Consider the following 26,934-nt stretch of genomic DNA (forward strand, 5'->3'; position numbering starts at 1 on the left):
TCTCCTGCGTCTTGTGGTCTCTGCTTTATATAGATGACCTGTGTTATTTACTGCATGCATAGTTGTAACTGCTGTATCTTCATTGTGACTTGTGGCATTTACCCTCTGACATTCTCTTCCTTTGTCTTGTTTCAGTGTCTTTTGGCCTGAATTCCAGTCTCTGGTAACAGGACGACAGCCCTCGCTTTCTTACTGCTTGGCACATCTTTGTCCAGCTCTTCATTTCATCATTTTCAATTGCTGTGTTTTATTCCATACAACATAAAACTGGGGTTTGCTTTTTAACCCAACAGGACATTTTTCATATATGAGATAAGCCCATTCATATGACTCATATATTTGTACTCAATACCAACATTTTCTTTTATAATTATTGTATTATACTCTGCTTCTCTACTTGGGTCTTTGCCTTTTTAGTTCTTTTGATAGTTAGCAAGGTTTGTATTTTTGTTCCTGTTATTTCCATTTCTCTTCATTTTAAAAGTCCAATCATTTATTAGAATATGTCTTCAAGGTAACATTGTTCAGGGTTCACTTTTTTTTTTTTTTTTTTTTTGAGGGAGTCTCAGTCTATCACCCAGGCTGGAGTGCCGTGGCATGACTTTGGCTCACTGCAACCTCCACCTCCTGGGTTCAAGCGATTCTCCTACCTCAGCTTCTTGAGCAGCTGATGTTACAAGTGCCGGCCACCATGCCCAGCTAATTTTTTTGTACTTTTAGTAGAGACAGTGTTTCACCATGTCAGCCCGGCTGCTCTCAAACTCCTAACCTCATATGATTTGCCCGCCTTCACCTCTCAAAAGTGCTGGGATTGTGGGCATGAGCCACCATGCCCAGACTTAAGGAATCATTCACCTTTTCTAACTAGCTAGTATTTTCCCACTATTATTCTTCAACGTCTTTATTAATGTTTCCTTTGAATCTATTCTTCCTTTGGCATCCTGTAATTTAGTCTTCCTTTGTAATATCATTCTGTCATTTTCATCTCTTCCTCTCCTGAGTTCATTCAACTTTATTTCTTTATTTCTTTTTTGTATATTTGTTACTTTTGAATTACAAATCCAAGGTTACTGAAGCCCAGATAAATAATTATACATTTTTTCTTTTAGGATTTTGTGTCAAAATGTTTTACATTAAGCCAATTGAGAATAAAGGTCCTATGAAGAGGGGAGAGAAACTTGGAACTCTACTGCCCTTGCAGAAAGTTTCTCCTGGCATACGATCGCATGTGCGCATTCAAAACTGTGACTTGAGTGATCCTGCTGCATACCTATAAATGGAAGGCAAATGGTCAGATCTTCAGAATAAAAAATCATCTTCCTAAAAACCCGGATGCATAGCCTGCTCTTCAAGAAATTGGTGTTCACAAAGGATTAAAGCTTGAAGGGATGGATACTCTATTTTCCATGACATGATTACTATATGTTGCATGCCTGTATCAAAACGTGTCATGTACCTCATCAATATATATACCTAAATACCCACACAAATTTTTAATTAAAAAAAAGAATTTGAGTTTAAATAGAAACATGATAAATGCAAGAAAGAAAACATTTTAACTCACTGTCAGTCTGATGTTCAAGTGAACTGCTTTCTTCAAGCTCTTTGATCTTTCTGTCACCTAGGGAATATGGGTGGTTTTGTTTTTTAGATTTCTCAGTCCTGAAGATATAAGATAAATCAACAAGGAAACTTAAGCTGGACCAGGCTACATTTTTGACACCTTTAAAACTGGCGAACTTTCTGCTTGAAAATAAAAAGCCTATGGTATAAGAACAGCAAGTGGTTTACAATGCTAGATTCAGCACACATTTAATACATATTCAATGAATAAGTTGAGTGTAGGTAGTGGACTCTCAGCAATATCCTTTGGTTTATCATATTGGCTGGAGGGAGAGCTGCTTTCATGGGTAATACAGGATTTGCGGGTATTTCCAGCCACACTCGCCCACATGGTTATGAACGATGGCAGTCCAAGAAAACATTCCAGATTTCAATGGGGCTGCACTTCATTCTAGAAGGACTAGAATGAGAATGAGGCTTACCTTCATCTGAAGTGTCTCATGGAACTGGGCCTCCAACTTCATCTAGCCATATGCATATTACAGCTGCTGATTTCTACACATTCTTGTATTATATCTATGTTATTCTGTCTTAGTTATATCGACAACAGGTACTAAGAGGAAACAAGACCATACAAATGTCCAAGGGACCAGAAATAATCCTGGCTCCTTAGAGTTGAGCCAGTCAGTAAGAAAAAAGTTGAACTAATCATTTCAAAAACTTTCTTCATGAATTTCTGCTTAACTTTGTTTGGAATGCAGAAAATGACAGCAGAATGACTACGTTCTTACGTGTAGATTGTTAAACATAATTAACCGAAGTGTATTATCAGAGAAATGGTTGCATTTGTGCATCAGGACATACCGTATGTATAAGAATGTTCATAATATCACTATTTTTCAGAGGAAAACCTTCAATGACCTAAAAGCCCACCACAGTGAAATGAATAAATCATGTCAAAGTTATAGAATGTCATAGTCGACAGCAGTCATGATAAATTAACTCCAGTCCAGGTAAACATAACAACCTGAACGAATCATAGCAATATAATTTTAAGTTTAAAAAGTCCAAAAGATCATATAACACGATATTCTTTTTATAACATTAAAAGAGTTAAAATTAAAATACAACACAATACCTTCAGTCTTTTCAATCTCTGTGTTTTATGATACAGCATAAAACTGGGGTTTGCATTTCAACCCAATAAGACATTTTTTAGTAGACCAGCCCATTCACATTAATAGATATGACTCATATATTTGTACCCAATATCTTTCCCTTTTTTACATAACACAATTGTATTATCATAAAAATATATAAAAATTTTATATGATATATAAATTTTATACAATTATATAAAAAGGGAAGCAAGAAAATAATGAACCCTAGTTAACGCATGACTAGCTAGGGAGGGCCACATAGAAAGATTTGTTACTATCAATGCTGTAGTTCTGCAGTTGGGAAGTAATTGTGTGGGTATTTATTATTATGAATAACATATCACAGGAGCAACAGGACTTGCATGTGGGTGGCCAGGAATGGAGTTAATGATGACTCTCGGATAGCTGAGAATCTATGTCACACAATCCGCACCTTCATATATCTATTAGGTTGGTGCAAAAGTAAGCACGGTTATTGCCATTACTTTCAGTGGCAAAGAATATCTAGCACTGTCTGATTTGAATAGGCATCTCCTCGGTACCAAGTAACTTTACGTTGTTTCCAGAAATTTGCTTGAAAAAAATAAATGCTGTACTCCATTGAGGACACCCAAAAAGCAAATAGCACATCAGCTCTTCAAGGCAATTTTAAAAGAAGCTCTAAAATATCTGCACAATAAAATCTATGCTTAGTTTTCCAGATAATCATCCTTCTAATTATTAGGAGGCAAAAACACAGGTGGATATGGATATTGCTTTAAAAACTAGACTCGTGACCTGGAATGGAGAAATTCTCAAGGTAGAGCAGGAACGCTGCCTTCCCCTCAGCATTCTCACATCTGCTCAACGGCAACGCAAACTTGGGGCCAAAGGACTTCTTTCTCAGGAAGAACTGGAATACAGCGCCCTCGAGTGCAACAAATCCGTGTGGGTTTTTTTCCCCTTTGTCTTTAAGGTTTAGATGTCAAACGTTCGGCTTAAGCATAAAAACACTATAGCCGCAGCGTCCGCTGCCGCTGCCTGAGCCAACTCTGAGCCGCTCGCTGCGATGGAGGCCGCCACCCAGGTCTTGTCAAGAGCCCCCGACCGTGGTCTACGGCCCCGAGGATATCGAGGCACAATAAGTACCTGACTACGCGCATCAGCCCCGAGGGCGGCATCCTCAAGGTGCACCCACGACCACGTGCTCCACCTTCCAGACCCCCCGCCCCCGCAGGTGCTCCGGCTCCGGGTCGGCTGGGGAGGGACAACAGCTGCACGCTCACCGCTGCGGTCCTGCCCAACCCACCGCGTCTGTCCTGGCCCACGCGCAGCGGCCGCAAGGGGGACAACTACTACGGCTCGCTGACTCAGGCGGGCACCGTGGGCCTGGGCTTGGACGCCGAGGCCCAGGAGGTGTTCGTGCCCTTCAGTGCGCTGCTGCCCATGGTGGCGCCCAACGACCTCGTGTTTGATGGCTGGGACATCTCGTCGCTGAACCTCGCCGAGGCGATGCGGGACGCAAAGGTGCTGGATTGGGAGCTGCAGGAGCAACTGTGGCCGCACATGGAAGCCCTGCGGCCTTGGCCTTCCGTCTACATCCCTGAGTTCATGGCGGATAACCTCATGCCAGGCTCATGCCCGCAGCAGCGGGAGCAGATCCGCAAGGACATCCCAGACTTCCGGTCTAGTGCGGGGCTGGACAAAGTCCTCGTGCTGTAGACGGACAACACAGAGGCTTCTGTGAGGTGGTTCCGGGCCTCAACGACACGGCCGAGAACCTGCTGCGCCCCACTGAGCTTGGCCTGCAGGTGATTCCCTCCACGCTCTTCGCCATCGCCAGCATCCTGGAGGGCTGCGCCTTCCTCAGTGGGTCCCCGAGAACACCCTGGTGCCCGGAGCTCTTGAGCTCGCGTGTCAGCGCTGGATTTTCGTGGGCGGTGACGTCAAGCCTGGCCAGACCAAAGTCAAGCCCGTGCTCGTGGACTTCCTCATCAGCTCTGGCCTCCAGACCATGTCCTTCGTGAGTTACAACCACCTGGGCAACAACGACGGGCAGAACCTGTCGGCGCCTTGCAGTTCCGCTCTAAGGAGGTGTCCGAGAGCAACGTGGTGGACGACATGCTGCAGAGCAACCCAGTGCTCTATACGCCCGGGTAGGAGCCCGACCACTGTGTGGTCAAATACCTGCCGTACAAGGGTGACAGGAAGCGCGCGCTGGGTGAGTAAACCTCGGAGCTAATGCTGGGCGGGACCAACACACTGGTGCTGCACTACATTTGCTGCTGGCCGCACCCATCACGCTAGACCTGGTGCTGCTGACCGAGCTGTGCCAGCGCATAAGCTTCTGCGCTGACGCTGACCCCGAGCCGGACCTTCCTCCCCGTGCTGTCCCTGCTGAGCTTCCTATTCAAGGCGCAGCGTGTTCTGCCGGGCAACCCGGTGATCAATGCGTTTTTCCGCCAACGCTGCTGCATCCAGAACATCCTCAGGGCCTGCGTGGGGCTCCCGCCACAGAACCACGTGCTCCTGGAGCGTAAGATGGAGCACCCAGGGCCCGACTTCAAGCAAGTCGGACCCGTGGCTGCCGCCTGCCCTGTGTCGAACAAGAAAGGACCGAAACCTGCTTCCACCACCGACAGCACCGGTGATACCAATGGGCACCAACAAGTGGAGGAACCCCAGATGCCCACCACCTGAGGTCCCTGTCACACAGTTTCCCAGCCCTTCCTCCCCGCTGCCCCCCAGGAACCCACCTCCGCAGGCCGCCCCAAAGACAATAAAGCCGCTGACACTCTCAAAAAAAAAAAAAAAATTACAAACGTTTGAATGACAGAGGAATAACAGTACAAAGAAACTTACTTTTCGTTAGTAACCATGATGATAACATATACATTAAAAATTGTGGTATCAGATATTCTGTCATGTTTGATAGCTACACATTAATGTGAATAAAATCAATATTTACTTTGAAAAGTGTTTTGAATTATCGGCAAGAGATAAATTTAACAGAAGAAAAAGGAGAGAAGTGGCCAATTTAAGAGGCCAGGTGACAAAGGGAAGAATCCTTGCATCCATTTGACAACATTTATCACACTCTGTGGCATATTACAGCAATCACACACGTGTTCCCTCTGCGCTATGTTATTCATAAGAATAAGTACCCATAGAAAATCGGCTTGCCTCCTGACTGACCTCTCCTAAATGCTGTACAATACTAATGAGGCCAGCAAGGATCACAAGGAAGGAAAAACAAAAAATAGGAGCATCCTGTTTTTGTGTTCCTTCAGTACAACCTGCAGTAAGACCTTTCCTCCACTCTCTCCATGTATCAATTTTTGCCCACAAAATTATACAGATTTCTCCAGCATCCTCTAACAAATGCAATTTTTTTTTTTTTTTTTTTTTTTTTTTTTTTTTTTTTTTTTTTGAGACGGAGTTTCGCTCTTGTTACCCAGGCTAGAGTGCAATGGCGAGATCTCGGCTCACTGCAACCTCCGCCTCCTGGGTTCAGGCAATTCTCCTGCCTCAGCCTCCTGAGTAGCTGGGATTACAGGCACACGCCACCATGCCCAGCTCATTTTTTGTATTTTTTTTAGTAGAGACGGGGTTTCACCATGTTGACCAGGATGGTCTCGATCTCTCGACCTCGTGATCCACCCGCCTCGGCCTCCCAAAGTGCTGGGATTACAGGCTTGAGCCACCGCGCCCGGCTGCAAACGTTTTTAACATCAAAAAGTTTGCTTACGGAACTCAAATATTCTTCAAAGATTAAAGTTTGAAATCCATCTAATGTCAAACTCCTTTATCTAGAATCCACTAGTTTTAAGTAAATAGTACTTTTAACATACTTCCAAAGGAAATAGAGACATTTTGATTAGATGAAACATTACAGTTACTCTATAAGTTCCTATCTTGTTTTGGCCTGTTGTCGTCCACTACTGTGTTTTACGCTTCCATTTACTTACACAGTGAGTCAGGCCTACCAGAGAAATGTACATGAGTTCAGGAACTTAGAGTACTCTGAGTTTTGCTCTAAGATTCATTATAGTGCTCAGTTCATGAGGTTCAGCTACTGGGCCACTAAAAAGCATGATTTAGAGCAGCAACTTCTCATTCTATGTAGAAGAGGCCAACGGTACTCATCATCTCTCCATGCTAGTCGGCAATGGGGAGAAACTCACTCCCAACCTCCCTTCTCTAGTCCCTCTCTGGTTTGCTCGATTAACCTCAGTGCAAATTCCACTGGCATTCTATCACCTGACCATTCTGGTACATAGACTCCCAAACTCTCCTAGAATATGTCATCATGGAGTGATCCCAAGTGAGACCAGAGGCTTATCCCTTCAGAATGCCCACCACTGCTCTGATCCCCAACTCCGACTCTGTTAAGCTATTGTTTTTGTTTGTCTTCGTATCTTAATCACCTTTTTTTTTTTTTTTTTTGTGCCGGAGTCTCTTTCTGTTGCCCAGGCTGGAGTGCAGTGACACGATCTCAGCTCACTGAAACCTCTGCTTCCCAGGTTCAAGCTACTCTCCTGTTTCAGCCTCCTCAGTAGCTGGGACTACAGGTGTCTGCCACCATGTCTAGCTAGTTCTGTGTATTTTTAGTAGAGATGGGGTTTCACCATACTGGCCAAGCTGGTCTCAAACTCCTGACCTTGTGATCCACCCACCTTGGCCTCCCAAAGTGATGAGATGTGAGCCACCACACCCAGTCCCTAATCAGGTTTTAAGTCTCCTATTATATGATGCTTTTGTATCCTCCTGAAATCTTAAAGTATAAATTATATGATCTGTAATTGTTATATCATCCGGTCCTCACAAAACTGTATTTTTTTTAAACAGTAAAATCAGCTCCACTGGCATTTATGGAGTAGTTACTAATGCAGCAATGCTATTCTGAGAGGGAGGAACACATAGGTAGACATGAGAAGCCTTAGAGCTTACAGTGAGAAATAACGTGGCCCAGTGGTGAGAATGTACACAAATATAGTCTCTCTAAATACAGGGATATAAAACTGCATTTTTAAAAACTGCCATTTACACATCACATTATATTCTAATTGCTTCATAGGTAAAAATACTTAAATGTTTTTCCTAATATCCCAAACTGGAAAGTGATGAACATATTTAATTCTCTCTCTTTTCATTTTACTTGATTTCTTAGACAATTCAGATACCGCGGGGGAACTTAGGGGAACAAGCTTGAAAACCAAAGTACTTCAGTAAAATTTATTGCGTGCTCACTATGTGCTAACTACTAGCGTCGCAGATTCTGGGGATAAAACAGTGAGCAAAACCCAGCAGTGATCTTGCACAGATGGAGTTCACAGTGCAATGGAACGAACCCGTAATAATCAGACCAGTCAATGATGACTTATCACAGGAATAGGTGCTGCACAGAAGAGCCAGGGTGCTGAGTGCACAGCACAGAGGGCACAACGTGGACCTGGCCTGTGACCAGGGAATGGACAGGGCGTCCAGGAGGGCTTCCATGCTCAAGGACACACAGCTAGAGGAAAAGCCTGAGGACCACAGAGAGTACGCCAGGCAGAGAGAGGTAGGGGCAAATTCCTTGTGACTAGAGGGTGCAGGACAGTTCCAAGGAACTGAGAGGAAGTGGGAACCAAAGGGCAAGGGACAGCTTGATGGGAAATGAGGCAAAAGAAGCAGGGAGGGAACCAGACTTGGCAGGACCTTGTGGGTTGTGTTAAGGATATATCTTCATCTCAAGACAACAAGCAGCCACAAAGGAGGTCTGCCTCTGTTGCTAATGACATTCTAAGACCACTTATGCAGAGCATCTGACGTAGTCCCAGATCCATAGCAGTAGGCAGCAAATGTTGATTCCCTCCCAGCTTTATCCAAATAGTGTACCAATTAACAATCAAAATGAGTATCTCTTGTATTTTCACATCAGTATCGTTGTGAAATGAATTGGTTTGTTAGAGTCTTAATGGAATGTCCATTATCTCTCATATACAAATACAATCAGCCTTTGATATCCAAAGGTTCTACCTCTGAAACCAAATGCAGATCAAAATGCAGAATTCAATGGATACGAAACCTACGGATAGAGGGATGATGTTTTCCATATATGTGTTCCAAAGAGCCAACTGCAGGACTTGAGTCTGTGCAACTTTTGATATCTGTGGGGGTCTGAGAACCAATTCACCATAGATACCAATGCGCAACTAGATATACAAAAAGTAATTGTAGTTTTATTCCCTAGAAATGAACATTCTGGAAATGAGATTAGGAAAACAATTTCATTTATAACAGCATCAACAAAACAAAATAATGGTAGTAACTCCAAGAAATGAAGCACCAGACATATTCTGAAAACAGTAAGGGAATTGGAAGACATTTCGGAGAACCTGAACAAACGGAAGCACAGCACGTGCTCTTTAACGTGGGAAGAACACAGCACTATCAAGACGGCAATACTTAAAATTCACTGAAAACCTTAATACACTCACGATGGCACTATTCCCTAAGTTGATCTACAGATTCAATTCAATTTCTATCACAGTTCAAGTTGCTTTTGTTCCCAGACACCAAGAAGCTGACTCTAAAATTCATACGGAAATAGAAAGGATGCAGAATAACCAAAGCCATTTTGTAAAAAGAAGAGCAAGGTAGTACTCCCACTTCTAGATTTCAAATTTTACTACAAATCAACAGTAATGAAGACTCTATGTACTGGCATGGAATAGACATGTAAGTCAATGGACCAGAACTGAGAATCCAGATGTCAATTGATTTTTGACAAGGGTGCCAAGATAATTTAATGGGAGAGTCTCTTTTATTGTTTTAACCAACACAATTTTATTTCATTAAGCATAAAGTTACATTCACATTTGTCTACACAGTCAGTAAGGAAACAAAAACTATCAGCTTTCTTGTTGTAGTACTAAATGTTCAGTGGCAGGCTCACTTAAAGGGACAGTCAACCCTGATGGGGACTCGAGATCAGTCACAACTACTTGGGAGGAGAACACAAAGACCACCAGCTTTCTTGCTGTGGTGCCGGATGTTCAGTGCCAGGGCCACTTAAAGGCAGAGTCAACCCTGACAGGGACTAGACATCAGTCACAACTACTCGGGAGGAGAACACAAAGACCACGAGCTTTCTTTCCGTCGTGCTGGATGTTCAGTGGCAGACTCATTTGAAGGTGGAGTCAACCCTGACGGGGACTCGAGATCAGTCACAAATAGGGGGAGAACACAAAGACCACCAGCTTATTGCTGTGGTGCCGAATGTTCAGTGCCAGGGTCACTTAAAAGGCAGAGTCAACCCCGACAGGGACTAGAGATCAGTCACAACTATTTGGGAAGAGAACACAAAGAACACCAGCTTTATGGCTGTAGTGCCAGATGTTCAGTGGCAGGCTTACTTCAGGCGGAGTCAACCCTGAAGGGGACACGACATCAGTCACAACTACTTGGGAGGAGAACACAAAGACTGCCAGCTTTCTTGTGGTGCCGGATGTTCAGCATCAGGCTCACTGGAGGTGGAATCAACCCTGACGGGGACTCCAGATCAGTCACAACTACTTGGGAGACACAAAGACTGCCAGCTTTATTTCTGTGATGCCAGGTGTTCAGTGGCAGGGTCACGTGAAGGCAGAGTCAACCCTGACGTGGACTCGAGATCAGTCACAACTACATGGGAGGAGAACACAAAGACCACCAGCTTTCGTGCTGTGCTGCCGGGTGTTCTGTGGCAGGCTCACTTGAAGGTGGAGTCATCCCTCACAGAGACTCAAGATCAGTCACAAGTACTTGGGAGGAGAAAACAAAGACCACCAGTTTCTTGTTGTGGTGCTGGATGTTTGGTGGCAGGCTCACATGAAGACAGAATCAACCCTGACGGGGACTCAAGATCAGTCAGAACTACTTGGGAGGAGAACACAAAGACCACAAGCTTTCTTGCTATGATGCCAGGTGTTCAGTGGCAGGCTCACTTGAAGCCAGAGTCAACCCTGATAGGGACTCAAGATCAGTCACAAATACTTGGGAGAACACAAAGACCACCAGCTTTATTGCTGTGGTGCCAGGTGTGCAGTGTCAGGCTCACATGAAGGTGGAATCAACCCTGATGGGGACTCCAGATCAGTCACAACTACTTGGAGGGGAATGCAAAGACCACCAGTTTCCTTCCTGTGGTGCCAGATGTTCAGTGGCAGGCTCACTTGATGGCAGAGTCATCCCTGATGGGGACTTGAGGTCAGTCACAAATACTTGGGAGGAGAATATAAAGACAACCTGGTTTCTTGCTGTTGGTCATTCATTGGGTGTGAGGCTCACTTGAAGGCAAAGTGAACCATGACGGGTACTTGAGATCTGTGGAAAGTACTTGGGAGGAGAACACAAGGATCGCCAGCTTTCTTGCTCTGGTGCCAGATGTTCAGTGGCAGGTTCATGTGAAGGCAGAATCAACCGTGACAGGGACTCAAGATCAGTCACAACTATTTGGGAGGACAACGCAAAGACCACCAGCTTTCTTGCTGTGGTGCTGGATGTTCGGTGGCAGGCTCACTTGAAGGTGGTGTCAACCCTGATGAGGACTCGAGATCAGTCACAACTGCATGGGAGAACACAAAGGCCGCCAGCTTTCTTGCTGGGGTGCCAGATGTTAAGTGGCAGGATCACTTGAAGGCAGAGTCATCCCTGACAGGGACTTGAGATCAGTCACAAATATTTGGAAGGAGAATATACAGACTGCCAGCTTTCTTGTTGTGGTGTCAGACGTTAATTGAGTGGCATGCATACTTGAAGGCAAAGTGAACCATGACGGCGACTCGAGATCTGTGCAAAGTACTTGGAAGGAGAACACAAAGACCACGAGCTTCCTTCCTGTGGTTCCAGATGCTCAGGAGCAGGCTCGCTTGAAGGTTAAATCAACCTGGACATGGACTCGAGGTCAGTCACAACTACTTGGGGGAACACAAAGACTGTGAGCTTTCCTGCTGTGGTCCCGGATGTTCAGTGGCAGGCTCACTTGAAGGCAGAATCAACCCTGATGGGGACTCAAGATCAGTCACAACTACTTTGGAGGAAAACACAAAGACCGCCAGCTTTATTGCTGGTGGTGTCGGATGTTCAATGGCAGGCTCATGTGAAGGTGGAATCAACCATGACGGGGACTCGAGATCAGTCACAACTACTTGGGAGGAAAATACAAAGACCGCCAGCTTATTGCTGTGCTGCCGGGTGTTCACTGGCAGGCTCACTTGAAGGTGCAGTAAACCCTAATGGGCCTAGAGATCAGTCACAACTACCTGGGAAGAGAACCCAAAGATTGCCAGCTTTCTTGCTGTGGTGCCGGATGTTCAGTGGCAGGCTCACTTGAAGTTGGATTCAACCCTGATGGGGACTCCAGATCAGTCACAACTACTTGGGAGGAGAACACAAGGATTGCCAACTTTCCTGCTGTGGTGCCAGATGTTCGGTGGCAGGCTGACTTGAAGGCAGAGTCAACTCTGATGGGGACTTGAAATCAATCACATCTACTTGGGAGGAGAACACAAAGACCGCCAGCTTTGTTGTTGTGATGTCAGATGTTCAGTGGCAGGCTCACTCTAAGCTGGAATCAATCTTGATGGAAACTCAAGGTCAGTCACAACTGCTTTGGAGGAGAACACAAGGACTGCCAGCTGTCTTGCTGTTTGGGATGTTCAATAGCAGGATAATCGGAAGGCAGAAGTATCTTGAAGGGAACTCGAGATCAATCAGAATGATTTTTGTTCAGTAGCAGGGTCATTAGAAGATGGAATCAACCCTGCAAGGAACTCGCCTTTTACCTTCAATATTTGGGGGTTGGGGGGAAAAAGCCAGGTCTTGGTGGAAGATTCGGAGGAAAACCTGTGGGTAGATAGGCATTCCTCACTGCAAATGGAGCATATGGTGGACCTGGGAAATCACTTGGTGGAAAATCATGTGGAGAAACTCCAAACAGGGTTCCCGGAGGAGGTGGGGGGAAAGGCGTTCCTCTTCTCGTATCGGTAACATTTGTGTAACACTCTCTGCCAAGTCCTGTGTTTGGAACACCAACTGCAGAAGGAGCTTTGTGTAAAAATTTGAATTTCCTCTCTGTGTCAGCTAATTTTTGTCTGTACTTAGCATTTTCCTTCCTTAATCCTTTGAGGTTAATTTCAGCACTCCGAGCTGCCAACCACTTGTCATGTGCTTTTTTCTTAAGGAGTAAAATCTGCTCTTGGTAAGAAAGAATCATTCTTTCCAACTCTTTTTCAAGATGTTGGGCTTGCTTTCTATACTTGTCCAGCTGGTCAGTGGTAGAGTTGATATTTTTGTCTTGTTTAGAAAGTTTCTCTTGTCTCTTTAACTGGCAATTTTCCTCTACAGTGAATGTTTTGTAATGTCTCAACTGATGTTGTGTAGAATTTTTGTATTTCTCTTCTTTTAACTCCCTTGTTAGATACAGTATTTCATCCCTCATTTCAGAAATGGACCTGTTCAGCTTTTCACAGGTTGTCTCCAAACTCTGTGCTTCTGCTGCCTCCTTCTCAAAGCTGACGTCCTGGAAAGACGACTCTCTTTCATAGTCTTCATAGCTTTTTTGTAGAAAACTAAGTTTTTCAAGTAGTTTGCATTTTTCTTTAATTTGCTTACTAAGCTCTACAGCAAGCTTCTTCTCTCTTCCTACATATTGCCGACTCCTGACTGATCTACAACTTCTCCACAGAAAAAGGGGAATAGCAACAAACCCAATAACACCTGCCCATATCACTAATTCCCATGGAAAACCAGTAGAATTTGATACCATACTTTCCAGCAGAGCCACCACAATCCTGTATAGCTTCTCCACGACCAGACCTAAGTAAGGCTGAGGAGTAGCTCCAGGCTCCTACAGAGCGCCAAGGCTGTTATGGTGGTCGCCGCGGCAACCCTGGCACTTGGAATCAGTAGCCTTCAGTCTGGAACTGGACCAGACCACTGCAGAACCCGCTGCAGGGGGCACTGTGGACAGGGGTGGGGGCGGTGGAGGGCACTGGAGAACAGGTAGCCTTCAGTCGGGAACCCGAATTGACATGCAGAAACTGGAGCAGACCACTGTGGAACCGGCTGCAGGGGGAGCTGGGGGGGATGAGGACACCTACAGGCCTCACAGGCCCACACTGCCCACACTGACCCCCATGTTACATTTTACATCCTAAGGTGGCGCAGGTCCGGGCCTGACCCCCACTTAACTGTTTTTTTGTTTTGTTTTGTTTTTTTTTTTTTGGTAATATCATGTTGTGTTAATTAGCTTCTTAATAATAAAAAGATTTGTCAAGGAGAGACTGCAAATTTATGATTCTTCAAAACTGCCTAGGCCATGATTGACATTTTGCTCTTCTATGTGAATTCTACTGTCAACATGTGAAGTTTCATTTAAAAAATCATTTTGGCTATTTTATGTTTTTAGAAAAGGGTCTCACTCTGTCACCCAGGCTAGAGTGCAGTGGTGCATAGCTCACTACAACCTCAAAACCCTGGACTCAAGAGCTCCTCCCACCTCAGCCTTCCAAGTAGCTAGGACTACAGGTGTGTGCCACCACACTCACACATTTTGGTATTTTGAGTTGATTATATTTACCGGTGATTTGGGACAAATTTCCTTTTTGTATCATGAAGAAAACATTTTTCTTCTTTAAGATTATCTTTTGTGTCCTTCACAAACATTTTGTAATTTTCTATGTTGATGTTTTGTGCATATTTTGTTTTTATTACTAGTTTAAGAGTAGCTTTTAAAAAAAATCACTGTTTTTTTTTTGACAGTCTTGCTTTGTCACCCAGGCTGGAGTGTGGTGGGTGCGATCTTGGCTCACTGCAACCTATGGCTCCCAAGTTTATCCGATTCTCATGTCTCAGCCTCTGAGTAGCTGGGATTACAGGCATATACCAACATGCCTGGCTAATTTGTGTATTTTTAGTAAAGACAGCATTTTGCCGTTTTGGCCAGGCTGCTCTTGAACTCCTGGCCTCAAGTGATCCGCCCACCTCGACTCCCCAGAGTTCTGGGATTATAGGCATGAGCCACTGCTCTCAGCCTAATCACATTTCTTAATTGGTCACTGAATGAAGGAACACCATTTGAATTTATATTAAGCAATGTTTGTTTTTTTTAAAAAAATCGCTATGTTTAGTTAAAACAAAACATCAGAATGCATTCTACAAAATAAGCATATTGTTTGATAAAACTCAAACAAGAGGTACAACGTAAAATGTAAAATTCATTAATTTGAATTTCAGGCATTTGAAGCCACCATTCTAAATTTGAAACTGTTTCATTAGTTTACATTCTTTTTATTAGTGAGAATAAACAGATATACTGTTACTGTCTTTAGATTTCTAAAACAATCATCATTTCCCTCCATTTTAAATAATTCAGTTATAGAATTACATATTACCATAGTAGTCTGAAGATTTTACTCTTGTTGCTGATGAGAAGTTTGATTAGATACCACTGACTTCCCTCTGTATACACTGTCTATTACTTCAGGAAGCATCTGAATGTTTTCCCTTTTTTATGATGCTCTGCAGTTTTACTTTGGTAGCTGACTTAATTTTATTATTATCAACACTTACAGCTAATTTCCCATCTAGAGACATTTCTTTCTTCATTTCTAGTAAACTCTGTGTCATTATCACTTTGAGTGTTACTTTTCTACTGTCTTTCTCTTCTTGGCCATTTGTCAACATTTATTAGCTAAAATCCTGTTAAGTCTATTCGTTTATCCTCCAAGTTTCACAAGTGTTCTCATGTTTTCTATATCTTACTGTCTCTAACTTATTAATTTCTTATGAATAAATTATCATATTTACGCATTCTCACTTTCATTAGCCTAAAGATTACTTTGTAATTTTAATTATATTCACCATATTTGTCATTTCCAAGATATTTGTTTCAATTTTAATAATTTTTTCTCTAACATATGTAATTTTGGCTCCTTGGATGTCCCCATTTCTTGTTCATTTTTTTCCCCCTTTGGCTCTTTGATAAACCCCAAGTAAATATCGTTTAGATTCTTCTTTCATTTTCATTTTCATTCACCTTCTGCTTGGTGGGAATTTTTAAGTTGCCTTTTTTAAGAATCCATGTGTTGTGGAAATTGAATTTTCACATTTTAAGGGGTTATTTTTTAACCTCTTTTTTGGTACTCACTTCTCTCTGCTCGATAAGACTGTCTCATTAAATTATCTTGGCACCCTTCTTTAACAAATCTTTTTAAACAAGTTGTGGTAGAAAAACTGAATATATATCTTTAAAATTAATTTGGACCGCTACTCTATACAAAAATTAACTCCAAATGGATCAAAGACCTAAACACAAGAGATAAAACTATAAAACTCCTAGAAGAAAACACAGGCATAAATCTTAATAAGTTTTCTTAACATTTGCTAAGAGAGCAGATTGTAAGTGGTCTTACCACAAAAAATGGTAATTGTGTGAGGACAGGAATACATTAAGTGGTTTCCCTGTAATATTCAGTTTACTCTGTATATGAATATCAAAACATCATGTCACACACATTAAATACATGCAATTTTAATTTAAAAAAATTTTAAAGAAAAATAAAAAATGAAGAGTTCTGATGGTAAATGTAGTGCCTGCTGTCTGTAAAAATACATATTTTTCCAGAGAAGACATACAAACAGCTAATGGGTATATGAAAGGGTGCTCAATATCACTAATCATCAGGAAAATGCAGATCGAAATCACAATGAGATATCACTTGTGAGGAAGGGTATTATCAGGAAAATAGCCAAATGGTAACAAGTTGTATTAGTCCATTTTCACGCTGCTGATAAAGACATACTTGAGACTGGGCAATTTACAAAAGAAAGAGGTTTAATGAACTCACAGTTTTCTGCATTGCTGGGGAGGCCTCACAATCATGGCAGGAGGTGAAAGACACATCTCACATGGCAGCAGACAAGAGAAGAGAGAGCTTGTGCAGGGAAACGTGCTTTTTAAAAACCATCAGATTTCATGACACTTACTCACTGTCATGAGAACAGTGTGGGAAAAAGCCACTCCCATGATTCAATTATCTCCCACTGGGTCCCTCCCACCATACATGGGAATTACGGGAGCTACAAGGTGAGATTTGGATGAAGACACAGAGCCAAACCATATCACGGGTGTTGGCGAGAACATTGAGAAATTGAAACCATTTTTACTGTGTTGTGGGAATGTAGAGTATGATGCACCCACGATGGAAAACAGTATAGAGGCTCCTTCAAAAATTAAAAAGACAACTACCTCGTGCTCTAGCAATCCTACTTCTGGGTGTATACATCCAAGAGAATTGAAATCAGGATCCTGAAGCACTATCTGCATTCCCATGTTCACCGTAGCATTCTTCACAATAGCGGAAACAAACTAAATGTCTGTCAACAGATGAATGGATAAAGAAAGTGGGGGCATATACATACCATGGAATATTATTCCACCCTAAAAAAAGAAGGAAATCCTTCCATTTGTAGTAACGTGAATGAACACAGAGGACATTAAGCTAAGTGAAATAACACAGTCACAGAAGGACAAACACTAGGTGATTCCACTTATATAAGACATTCAAAATAGTCAAACACCCAGAAGAGAAAAATAGAATTGTGATTACTGAGGGCTCGAATGAGTTGAAAATGGGCAACTGTTGTTCAATGGGTATAAAGCTTCATTCATGCAAGATGAAAAAGTTCTAGAGATCTGCCAGACAACATAGTATGTACAATTAAAATATGGCATTGTGTACTTACAAACATGTTAGGAAGATAGTTCTCATGTTGTGTGCTTTCCATACACAAAAATAATAAACAAAGACCACACACATAAAAGAATACAAGAAAAGTTTTTAAAGTTACGAATATGTTTATTACCTTGATTGTACTAAACATGTGTATGCATGTTCAAACTCAACAAAATACTTATCGAATACAGATTGAAGAGCAAAGAAAGCAATTCTAATTCCAGGCACAAGGCAATTGAGACAATAATTTTCATTTCTAAGTATTAAAGTCAACCTTCTACTAATGTGCAGAAACATAGAAACCCAGGGCAATATTTAAAATGAAGAAGTGAAAAAAAAGTATCTATAAAACTGACTGTGCATCTACAACTTAATTTTCTAAGAATAAATGCTGGTTTTACCAGTAACTTAAAGAAAAAGGTGGTAATTCAGGCAAATAAAAAGGAAGAAGCAAATTGAATAGACTTGATGACTGATTAGAAATACCAAGCTTCTTAACTTAAACACCTTATTTCTTTTTCTAAGTTAGAGCACGACTAAGGAAACGGCAAGCAGAGTCTTAAAAAATTATTAGCAAAATCCCTCTCAAATCAAAACGTTCCTCTCTCTCTCTTACTCATAGCATGCACACACAACCAGCACATTCTACTCACAGTGAGAAATAAATATGCTATCCAGATAAATTTTGTAATATTTGCTCCATGATTTTAAAAGAAGCATCAGGTTATAGTTAACGTCTATCTAACGTGTAATAGTCTAGGATTACAGGTGTAAGCCACAGCAACTGGCCCAACAGGTATGGTCCTAAAGACACCTCACACTTAACAACCAATACCGACAAGGTGCTTCAAGTTTCCTGGTCTGGTGTCTCCAAAAGTCAGACCAGTGGGACAGTCGGCAAACGAACCCCATTATCCACACTCCCCATCTTCCCCAGGTTTTCAATGCACACACACCCACTCCAATGACTCCATTTCTGCCTCCCCTGCAGGCAAGGCACCAGAATATTAAATAGAACTTGTGTGTACAGCCTCAAAGGAATTGCCTCAAAGTGGGAGGGCATACTCTTTCCCCATTTCCTCCTGTTGCCGGCTACAGTGAAGATGTGCATAAAGCAACAGTTCTGGAACATAAGAAAGAAGCTGAGGCTGGAAGAACCTCGGGCCAAAGATCAAGGAATCATCAGACCAGCCCTGGGCTGCTTTCCTGTGAAGCAAGGACAAGCAAACTTTTTCTTAAACAAGTCTGATCGTAAATATTTTCACCTCTGCAGACTGATACAGTCTCTATCACAACTACTCAATTTTTACTGACAGCTTTTTTCCTCTTTAGGCTTTTACAGGGCAATTTCCATAGACAGTGATTAACAGAATAAAGGATAAGAATAACTTATATAGATATATAAGTCTCCAAAACAATTACATTAATTAACACACACAGTCACCAAGAACAGACGTTTCGCCATTACCCTAAAAAGAAAAGGTGTTATCATCTTTTAAAAATTCACTGGCCAGGCACAGTGGCTCAAGCCTGTAATCCCAGCACTTTGGGAGGCCGAGGTGGGTGGATTACCCAAAGTCAACAGTTAGAGACCAGCCTGGCCAACACAGTGAAACCCCAGCTCTACTAAAAATACACACACACACACACACACACACACACACATACCCCGAAAAACAAAAACAAATTCCTAACTCAGGTCAGGCGCAGTGGCTCACGCCTGTAATTCCAGCACTTTGGGTGGACCCACCTGAGGTTGGAAGTTCCAGACCAGCCTCACCAACCTGCAGAAACCCTGTCTCTACTAAAAACAAAAAATTAGCTGGGCGTGGTGGCACATGCCTTTAATATCAGCCACTCAGGAGGCTGAGGCAGGAGAATCGCTTGAACCTGGGTGGCAGAGGTTGTCGTGAGCCAACATCGCACCAATGCACTCCAGCCTGGGCAACAAGAGCAAAACTCTGCCTCAAAAAATAAAAAAAAAATTCGTAACTCAGTCAGTATGTGCTCCTCATTTGATCTGGCTTTGCTTGATGCCTAGTAAACTGTAACACATACAGTGCCACTCAATGACTAACCGGTGACTGAGAGGTGGCTTAGAAAAGATTTAAGACTTCCTGAATTTTGGTACCCATTTAAAAAACTGACAGTGAAGCAGAAAGACCAAAAAAGCAAACAGCAAATTACTGAGCTTACCAGTTCACTGGCAAGAATCAGAACTCCTGAGAGATAATCTTCTACATCCAGATGAAATCCTTTCTCCCAATCTGGCTCAACTAAAAAACACATGAAAATAAACTCACGCTGTGAATGCAATTTAAGCCTCAGAATATAAAAATATACACATAATTTCTCCCAAATTAAGTGAAGGATGAATCTTTTAAAAACTGGCTTTTTAATATATTCACACCCTCGGCAACTAGACCGCACTGTGAATTTTTTGAGCTCTTAAGCAAAATTCAATTCAGTTTTCCCTCAAAAAGTAGTATTATCAAAATGCTGTCTATTTGTGTCAGAGAATATACTTCTTGTTATAAAGTGTATGATAAGGCATTTAAGAAAGGACTTATCAGGCCGGGCGTGGTGGCTCAAGCCTGTAATCCCAGCACTTTGGGAGGCCGAGGCGGGTGGATCACACGGTCAAGAGATTGAGACAATCCTGGTCAACATGGTGAAACCCCGTCTCTACTAAAAATACAAAAAATTAGCTGGGCATGGTGGCGCGTGCCTGCAATTCCAGCTACTCAGGAGGCTGAGGTAGGAGAATTGCCTGAACCCAGGAGGCGGAGGTTGCAGTGAGCCAAGATCGCGCCATTGCACTCCAGCCTGGGTAACAAGATCAAAACTCCGTCTCAAAAAAAAAAAAAAAAAAAAAGAAAGGACTTATCATATTTGCAACTAACTTTCAAATGTCTAGCAAAGACACAAAATGAGAAGATGAAGCAGATGTAGCAAAATGTTAACAAGTGGCAAATCTAAGCCTGTGTAAACAGGTCTTCATCCTACTATTCTGTCCACTTCTCTGTAGGCTTGGAACTTTAAAAAATCCAATTATAAAAACTGAAAGAAGCAAGTGCAAATGAGTTAGCCACTATTATTTTTAGCTTTTGTGTTTCCAAGTACAGTTGGCCCTCTGTGCTGACCAACTGCAGATTGAATATACTTGGGAAAAATAAATAAAAATGACAATACAAAAATTCAAAATACAGATTTTTGAAATCAATGCAGTATAACAACTATTTACACAGCACTCATACTGTATTAGACATTTTAGGTAATTAGAGATGATTTAAAGTATGTGGGAGGATGCGTGTAGGTTACATACAAACACTGTACCATTTTATATAAGGGACTTGAACATCCTCAGATTTTGGTATTGGGAGAGTCTGGATCCAGTCATCCTCTGATAACAAGCTACGACTGTAAGTGGTTTTTAGTTAGCTCTTACTTGTTTTAATAAACAAAGTACAACCACCCTTTCCACCAAAATCTAAGCAACCATGCCTGATTCTGCAGATCCCACTAATGAAGACACTTACTGCCAAGAATTTCTGTAACCGCCTCTCGAGTCACTAGCGTTTCTGTTTCCAAATACACAACAAATGCTGCCAAGAAGACCAAGCGCTGCAGCACAAACCTCCGGTGCTCATGAAATCTGCAGGAAAACAAGCACGCTTCACCTCCGAGGCTCCAGACCTTCAGAGACAGGCTTAACACAGTCATGTTCAAACAGTGCAGAAATAAGATCGTTTTTCAATAAAATCTTATGCAAACCCCCAATATATAAAGAGCAATATGACATTTACTATAAATTTTACAAGTTCAAATTTATAACAATTATTAAAGTTTAATCAGTGAGAAATACGGTCTAATTTTGATAAATATGAAAATTTACACCAGGTGTGGTGGCTCATGCCTGTAATCCCAGCACTTTGGGAAGCTGAGGCAGGTGGATCACCAGAGGTCTGGAGTTCAAGACCAGCCTGGCCAACATGGCAAAACCCCATCTCTACAAAAATAACAAAATTAGCCACATGTGGTGGCACCCACCCATAGTCCCAGCTACTCAGGAGGCTGAGGTGGGGGAATCACTTGAACCTGGGAGGCAGAGGTTGAAGTGACCCAAGATCATGCCACTGCACTCCAGCCTGGGTGACAGAGTGAAACTCCGCCTGAAAAAAAAAAAAAAAAAAAGAGAAATTACAACTGAAGATTACAGATGACAAGTGCAATCGTGCTAAGTTTAATCAGAAAGAACAATAATACTGCTCTGAGAAAAATAAAAATTCGCAACTGACGACTGAAGACAACTGTAGTCAACTTATTCCTACATTTTGATTTGAGTGCAGGATACCAAGAATATTCTGATTCACAAAATTACCATTCGCAATCACTAAATAAACGGACTTAAAAGTGATAGGATACCGAGCTGAAAAAAGAAGCCTGAAAAAAGAAGAGGACATTTTACAACCTGTGGATAGTTACACTGTGCCTCCTGATTTTCAAATGTGGGAATAAATTCAAAAAAAGTCTCAACACAATGCAGGTCATATAAACCCTTCTCAAGGCCAAATCTAGCCAGAAGGCAGCCTGTGTGTGACCTCCAGAGATGGTCTCTAAAGACCCTGCTAGTTCTACTGTCCAACCTCTCTCTGTGCTTCAGTTATGACAACAGCTGTTCCTGACCCTTTCAGCATCAGGGACTGGTTTCACAGAAGACAATTTTTCCACAGAAGGTGGGGCAGACGGTTTCAGGATGAAATTGCTCCACTTCAGATCATCAGGCATTAGATTCTCACAAGGAGCATGCAACCTAGATCTCTTGCATGCAGTCAGCATTAAGGTTCTCACTACTATGAGAATCATGCAGCCACCAATCTGACAGGAGGTGGAGCTCAGGCAGTAATGGGGAGCAATGGGGAGCAGCTGTGAATATAGATGAAGCTTCACTCACTCACCCACCGCTCACATCCTTCTGTGCACCCCAGTTCCTAACAGGCCACAGACCAGTACCAGTCCACAGCCTGGGAGCTAGGAACCCCTGCCATACAGCAAGAATCGACAAATTTTTTCTGTAAAGGGCCAAGCAGTAAATATTTTCGGCTTTGTGGGCCACTTTCACTGTTACATCTTCTTATCTGGGAGTTTTCTTTTTTTTTAACAACTCTTGAGAAAATAAATGCAATTTTTAGCTCCCAGAGGCAGCAGCCACTAGTGGTTTGTCAACCTCTGCCTTAAAGAGTATTCTCGCCGGGCGTGGTGGCTCACGCCTGTAGTCCCAGCACTCTGGGAGGCTGAGGCGGGTGGATCACGAGGTCAAGGGATCGAGACCATCCTGGTCATCATGGTGAAACCCCGTCTCTACTAAAAATACAAAAAAATCAGCTGGGCATGGTGGTGCGTGCCTGTAATCCCAGCTACTCAGGACGCTGAGGCAGGAGAATTGCCTGAACCCAGGAGTTGGAGGTTGCGGTGAGCAGAGATCACGCCATTGCACTCCGGACTGGGTAACAGGAGCAAAACTCCGTCTCAAAAAAAAAAAAAAAAAAAAAAAAAAAGACTATTCTCATGAGGTTATACTATCCACCCCTGAAAATACTCATCCTATTTACTGTTGATACATATGTCCTAAAATAACGTCTTTTTCTGTAAGAAAATTAAAATAAGTAGAAATTCTTGAGTCAGACGCAGTTTTTCCCAGTTTAACAACTATGAAACCAGGATACATTTCACAATCCATCTTTCACAGTTTTTTTTTCTGAGATGGAGTCTCACTCTGTTGCCCCAGCTGGAGTGCAATGACGCAACCTCTGCTCACTGCAACCTCTGCCTCCCAGCTTTGAGCGATTTTTCTACCTTAGCCTCCCAAGTGGCTGGGATTATAGGTGTGAGCCACCACACCCAGATAATTTTTGAATTTTTAGTAGAGACAGGGTTTCACCATGCTGACCAGGCTGGTCTCCAATTCGTGACCTCAGGTTCTGCTCCCCGCTTGGCTTCCCAAAGTGCTGGGATTATAGGTGTGAGCCACCTCGCCAGGCTCATGTTTCACGATTATGACTGGCAACATTTTCCTTCCCTACATAAAATAATGGCGTATCTTAAAATTAACAGTTTTGTAGATTCAACAAGAAGATGTGGCATAAAATATTAACTATATATGTCACTTGGCAGTGAAATTCAAGCTTCAAATAAAAACTCAACTCTACTTATATATACCGCTACCTAATCTCATTACCTCAATAGCGATAGTTCATCTAATTTCACAAGAAACTTATAAATACAGCAAAAAGATATTCTTTTGACCTTCATACCACATTTTTGCATTGCTTTTTCCCTGCAAAAGTAATAAATGTTCCTTAAGAAGATTTAGATAGTAAAAAGAAGAAAAAAAATCACGAATTTTTGTTATGACCATTATTAGTTTGGTTCTTCACTTTCTGTTACTCCTACACATTAGGATGTTTACCTAGTTGTAAGCAATCATTTGGTACATATAATTTTTCTCCTTTTTACTTAACATTATGAAATGCTATTTTTCTTACAAACTTGTAATACTGTTCAGCAGGAAACTTGGTCTTCATAGATGTTAGATGTGTTTTTACTGAACCAAAATGTTCTTGCGCTTTCAAATACCTCTTTGGAACTAATCACAAAAGATAACCAAATGTAATCATGAAAACCTTACCAAATTTCAAATACAGTTCTCACTTAATAATCTAAGTAATCTATCTGGAAATGAGTGAAATTTTTTAACCTCACAACTAATGTACACATCTCTGCTTTTCCACCTGGCTCTCAAAATATCATCCCTAGTTTCCCTACTAATGAGCTACACTGAAAAATAAACAAACAACTTGCTAAAAGGGAATATATTAGGAGACACATTGGTAATTGGCAAGTTGTCATAAATAACGTCATCCTTCAGGAGCTGCGCACCAGCCGCTATTCCTGGTCACTCCTGAGAGAATGCTTAACATCAGATTGCTCCTTCCTACCATATGTGGCAGAAAAAGGCCTTTACCAATTATTCACAATCAAGATGACCAACTCTATATCATCAAGAAAAATGACTTGCCTCTGGCATGTGTCAATGCATTATTACATCATTCTTGTATCTGAAAATATACTTCGGCTCTTTTAGCTGTGCTGGCTATGCCTTACAATGAAGGTTCCATGTATAAACTTGACATATTTGACTTTAATTCACAAGACTGACTGTAAACACATTGATTTGAGAACACTTTATACTGTTAATCTCACATTAAAAGGTATTTAATGCAAATCAACAGGAAGTTGGAAAAAAGTATTCAATCACTGAAAGGCTGGATACATTAGACACACACACACACACACACACACACACACACACACAGACACGCACACACACAAAAGGGCCAAATAAAAGTCACTAGATAACACAAAGGAGTTATAAACCCTTTTTCTGCTTACCCTGAGAAGACTGTGCTGGCAGAGAGCTGCACTTTTTTTTCTAAACAGGAAATGGGTTAAGCAATTGTAATTATCATCAGTAGAATGCTATCACAATATGGAAATCATCTCCACTTAAATCATATTATGTGGAAGTGGAAAAATCAAAATTACCAAATCACCTACTTCTTCAATTTGTATTCACCATAAAGCATGATGGATATTTTTCATTATAAAATGTCGTCTAGATAGAAACTAACGCTCTACATAAGAGATACTTGGATACAAAACAAAGAACTTACTGTCCTGAAACCCAGCACCCTGATGGACCCCTTGCAGTGGAGTCAAAATCTCTCGAACTGTTTGTTCTAAACTCTGTACAACTTTTCGGATTTCCTAGAGAGAAGTAAAAATAAAAATCAGATACTCAGCAGAATTATTGTCATACACTCACACCAAACACATTAGATAGTATATGTGATCTATCATAACCAAGTTAGAATCCTGACTTTTCCACTTATTTCCTCTGTAAGACTTCCAAAAGTCACTAAAAAGCCTTAGATTCCTCAGGTAGCCTTTAAAGGATAACAGCCACCCATTCACCAAGTATCCAACTGGGACATTATCAAATGGATGACGTGTGTCAACATAATTTGTAAAACGAAGAGTTAAATGCAATACAAGAGTAGGGTATTTCTAATTTTCTTTTCTTTTTCTTTTCTTTTTTCTTTTTTTGAGACGGAGTCCTGCTCTGTTGCCCAGGCTGGAGTGCAGTGGCATGATCTAAGATCACCACAACCTTCGCCTCCTGGGTTCAAGCGATTCTCCTGCCTCAGCTTCCGCAGTAGCTGGGATTACAGGTGTGCACCACCACACCCAGTTAATTTTCTTTTGTATTTTTAGTAGACATAGGGTTTTACCATGTTGCCCAGGCTAGTCTCGAACTCCTGACCTCAGGTGATCTGCCAGCCTCGGCCTCCCAAAGTGCTGGGATTACAGGCATGAGGCACCGCACCCGGCCTTCATTTTAAAAATACTCACTTAGCACACTTATGAGCGAGGCACTGTGTAAATACTTGGGGAACCAAGCATACAATCCCTTTCCTCTGGTGGTTTAACATATTAATGGGGAGAAGACATTTTTAAAATAATCAACATGACACAATTTTTTTTTTTTTTTAAAGTTGGTGTGCTACTAGAAAACATAACAGGAAATAGACCGTTTCGGTTGTGAGGTCAAGGTGATAATATGTGATAACAAGGAAAAGAACGGGAATGACGCAAATTCCGGTAAAGGCAAACAGGCAGAAAGCTAACTGGGGCATTAGAAGTAAAGAGCTAAAGTGAACGTCATACATAGAGAGAGAGGGCGTAAAATGAGATTGAAGAGAGACCATGTGGGCTACAGCAGAGTCTGATTTTTTGTCCTATGTGGGATAGGAAACCACAGGAGAGTTTGAAATAGATTACAGGTGCTTTTAAGACACCAACAACAAATACACGAAACCCGCATTCGCCGAAGACCAGGTACAATTCGAGCCTTCGGTATAAGCAAGTGCTGAAAAGAAGGAAAACTGACGCAAACGAGGCAGGTGATGCTGAGAAGCTGAGACCCGAACACGGAGAATCAGGACAGAGCGGTAGAATCAGGGGCGGGGAGTGCCCTAACCTAAAGCGGGAGGGGAAGCAACCCACCCTCGGAGGCGTCCCCACCGCCCCAGACTCAGCGACGGAGGAGGGCCGGGCGATGTGGCCCAGCTAGGCATGGAGAGGGAAAGGGAATGGGGAAGGGAGGGGGCTCGCCTCTCGGATGTCCTGCTCGGCAGCCAAAAAGCCCTGCAGCTCCACGAAGATCTCGCTCACAGACATGGCGCTGGCTGCACAACAATCAGCCAGTATGGCAAGGGCGGCCAGGGAAGTGGACTCCGGAGACAACCAGCGAAACCAACCGCAACACCCGCCGCAGCCGCCGCAGCCGCCGCTGGCGCCTCTGGCGCCGCGTACCCCAGGTCTTAAGCCACGGCCGTCGCCGGGGTCCT

General features: G+C 42.4%; 1 protein-coding gene and 1 pseudogene across 9 annotated transcripts; one reads left to right on the forward strand and one right to left on the reverse strand.

Annotated features, from left to right (window-relative positions):
* Window positions 1-26,934, reverse strand: LOC101050020 (translin-like). Of its 9 annotated transcripts, none has more exons than XR_012517790.1 (6): window positions 26,699-26,934; window positions 25,198-25,291; window positions 21,004-21,119; window positions 19,661-19,740; window positions 1,565-1,621; window positions 1-1,270 (listed from the first exon to the last, which is right to left on the reverse strand). XR_012517790.1 is itself a non-coding variant. In XM_074399827.1 (4 exons), exons 1-3 carry the CDS (start codon window positions 26,762-26,764, stop codon window positions 21,037-21,039), a joined length of 243 nt encoding a protein of 80 aa, XP_074255928.1. In that variant the 5' UTR covers window positions 26,765-26,934; the 3' UTR covers window positions 5,306-19,740; window positions 21,004-21,036. The 9 variants fall into 9 exon arrangements, 6 of the variants coding, with proteins under 6 accessions (XP_074255928.1, XP_074255926.1, XP_074255927.1 ...); XR_012517789.1 differs by having other exon boundaries at window positions 1,565-4,889; XR_005582313.2 differs by lacking the exons at window positions 1-1,270; window positions 1,565-1,621 and adding an exon at window positions 4,896-5,298.
* LOC101031378 (inositol-3-phosphate synthase 1-like) lies at window positions 3,739-5,402 on the forward strand (annotated as a pseudogene).

The sequence above is a fragment of the Saimiri boliviensis genome, chromosome 5 (assembly GCF_048565385.1).
Source record: "Saimiri boliviensis isolate mSaiBol1 chromosome 5, mSaiBol1.pri, whole genome shotgun sequence".
Classification (NCBI taxonomy): domain Eukaryota; kingdom Metazoa; phylum Chordata; class Mammalia; order Primates; family Cebidae; genus Saimiri; species Saimiri boliviensis.

Bases quoted from the DNA above. Each gene is read 5' to 3' on its own strand.
- LOC101050020 (XM_074399825.1), bottom strand. From the start codon at position 13,494: ATGGTATCAAATTCTACTGGTTTTCCATGGGAATTAGTGATATGGGCA.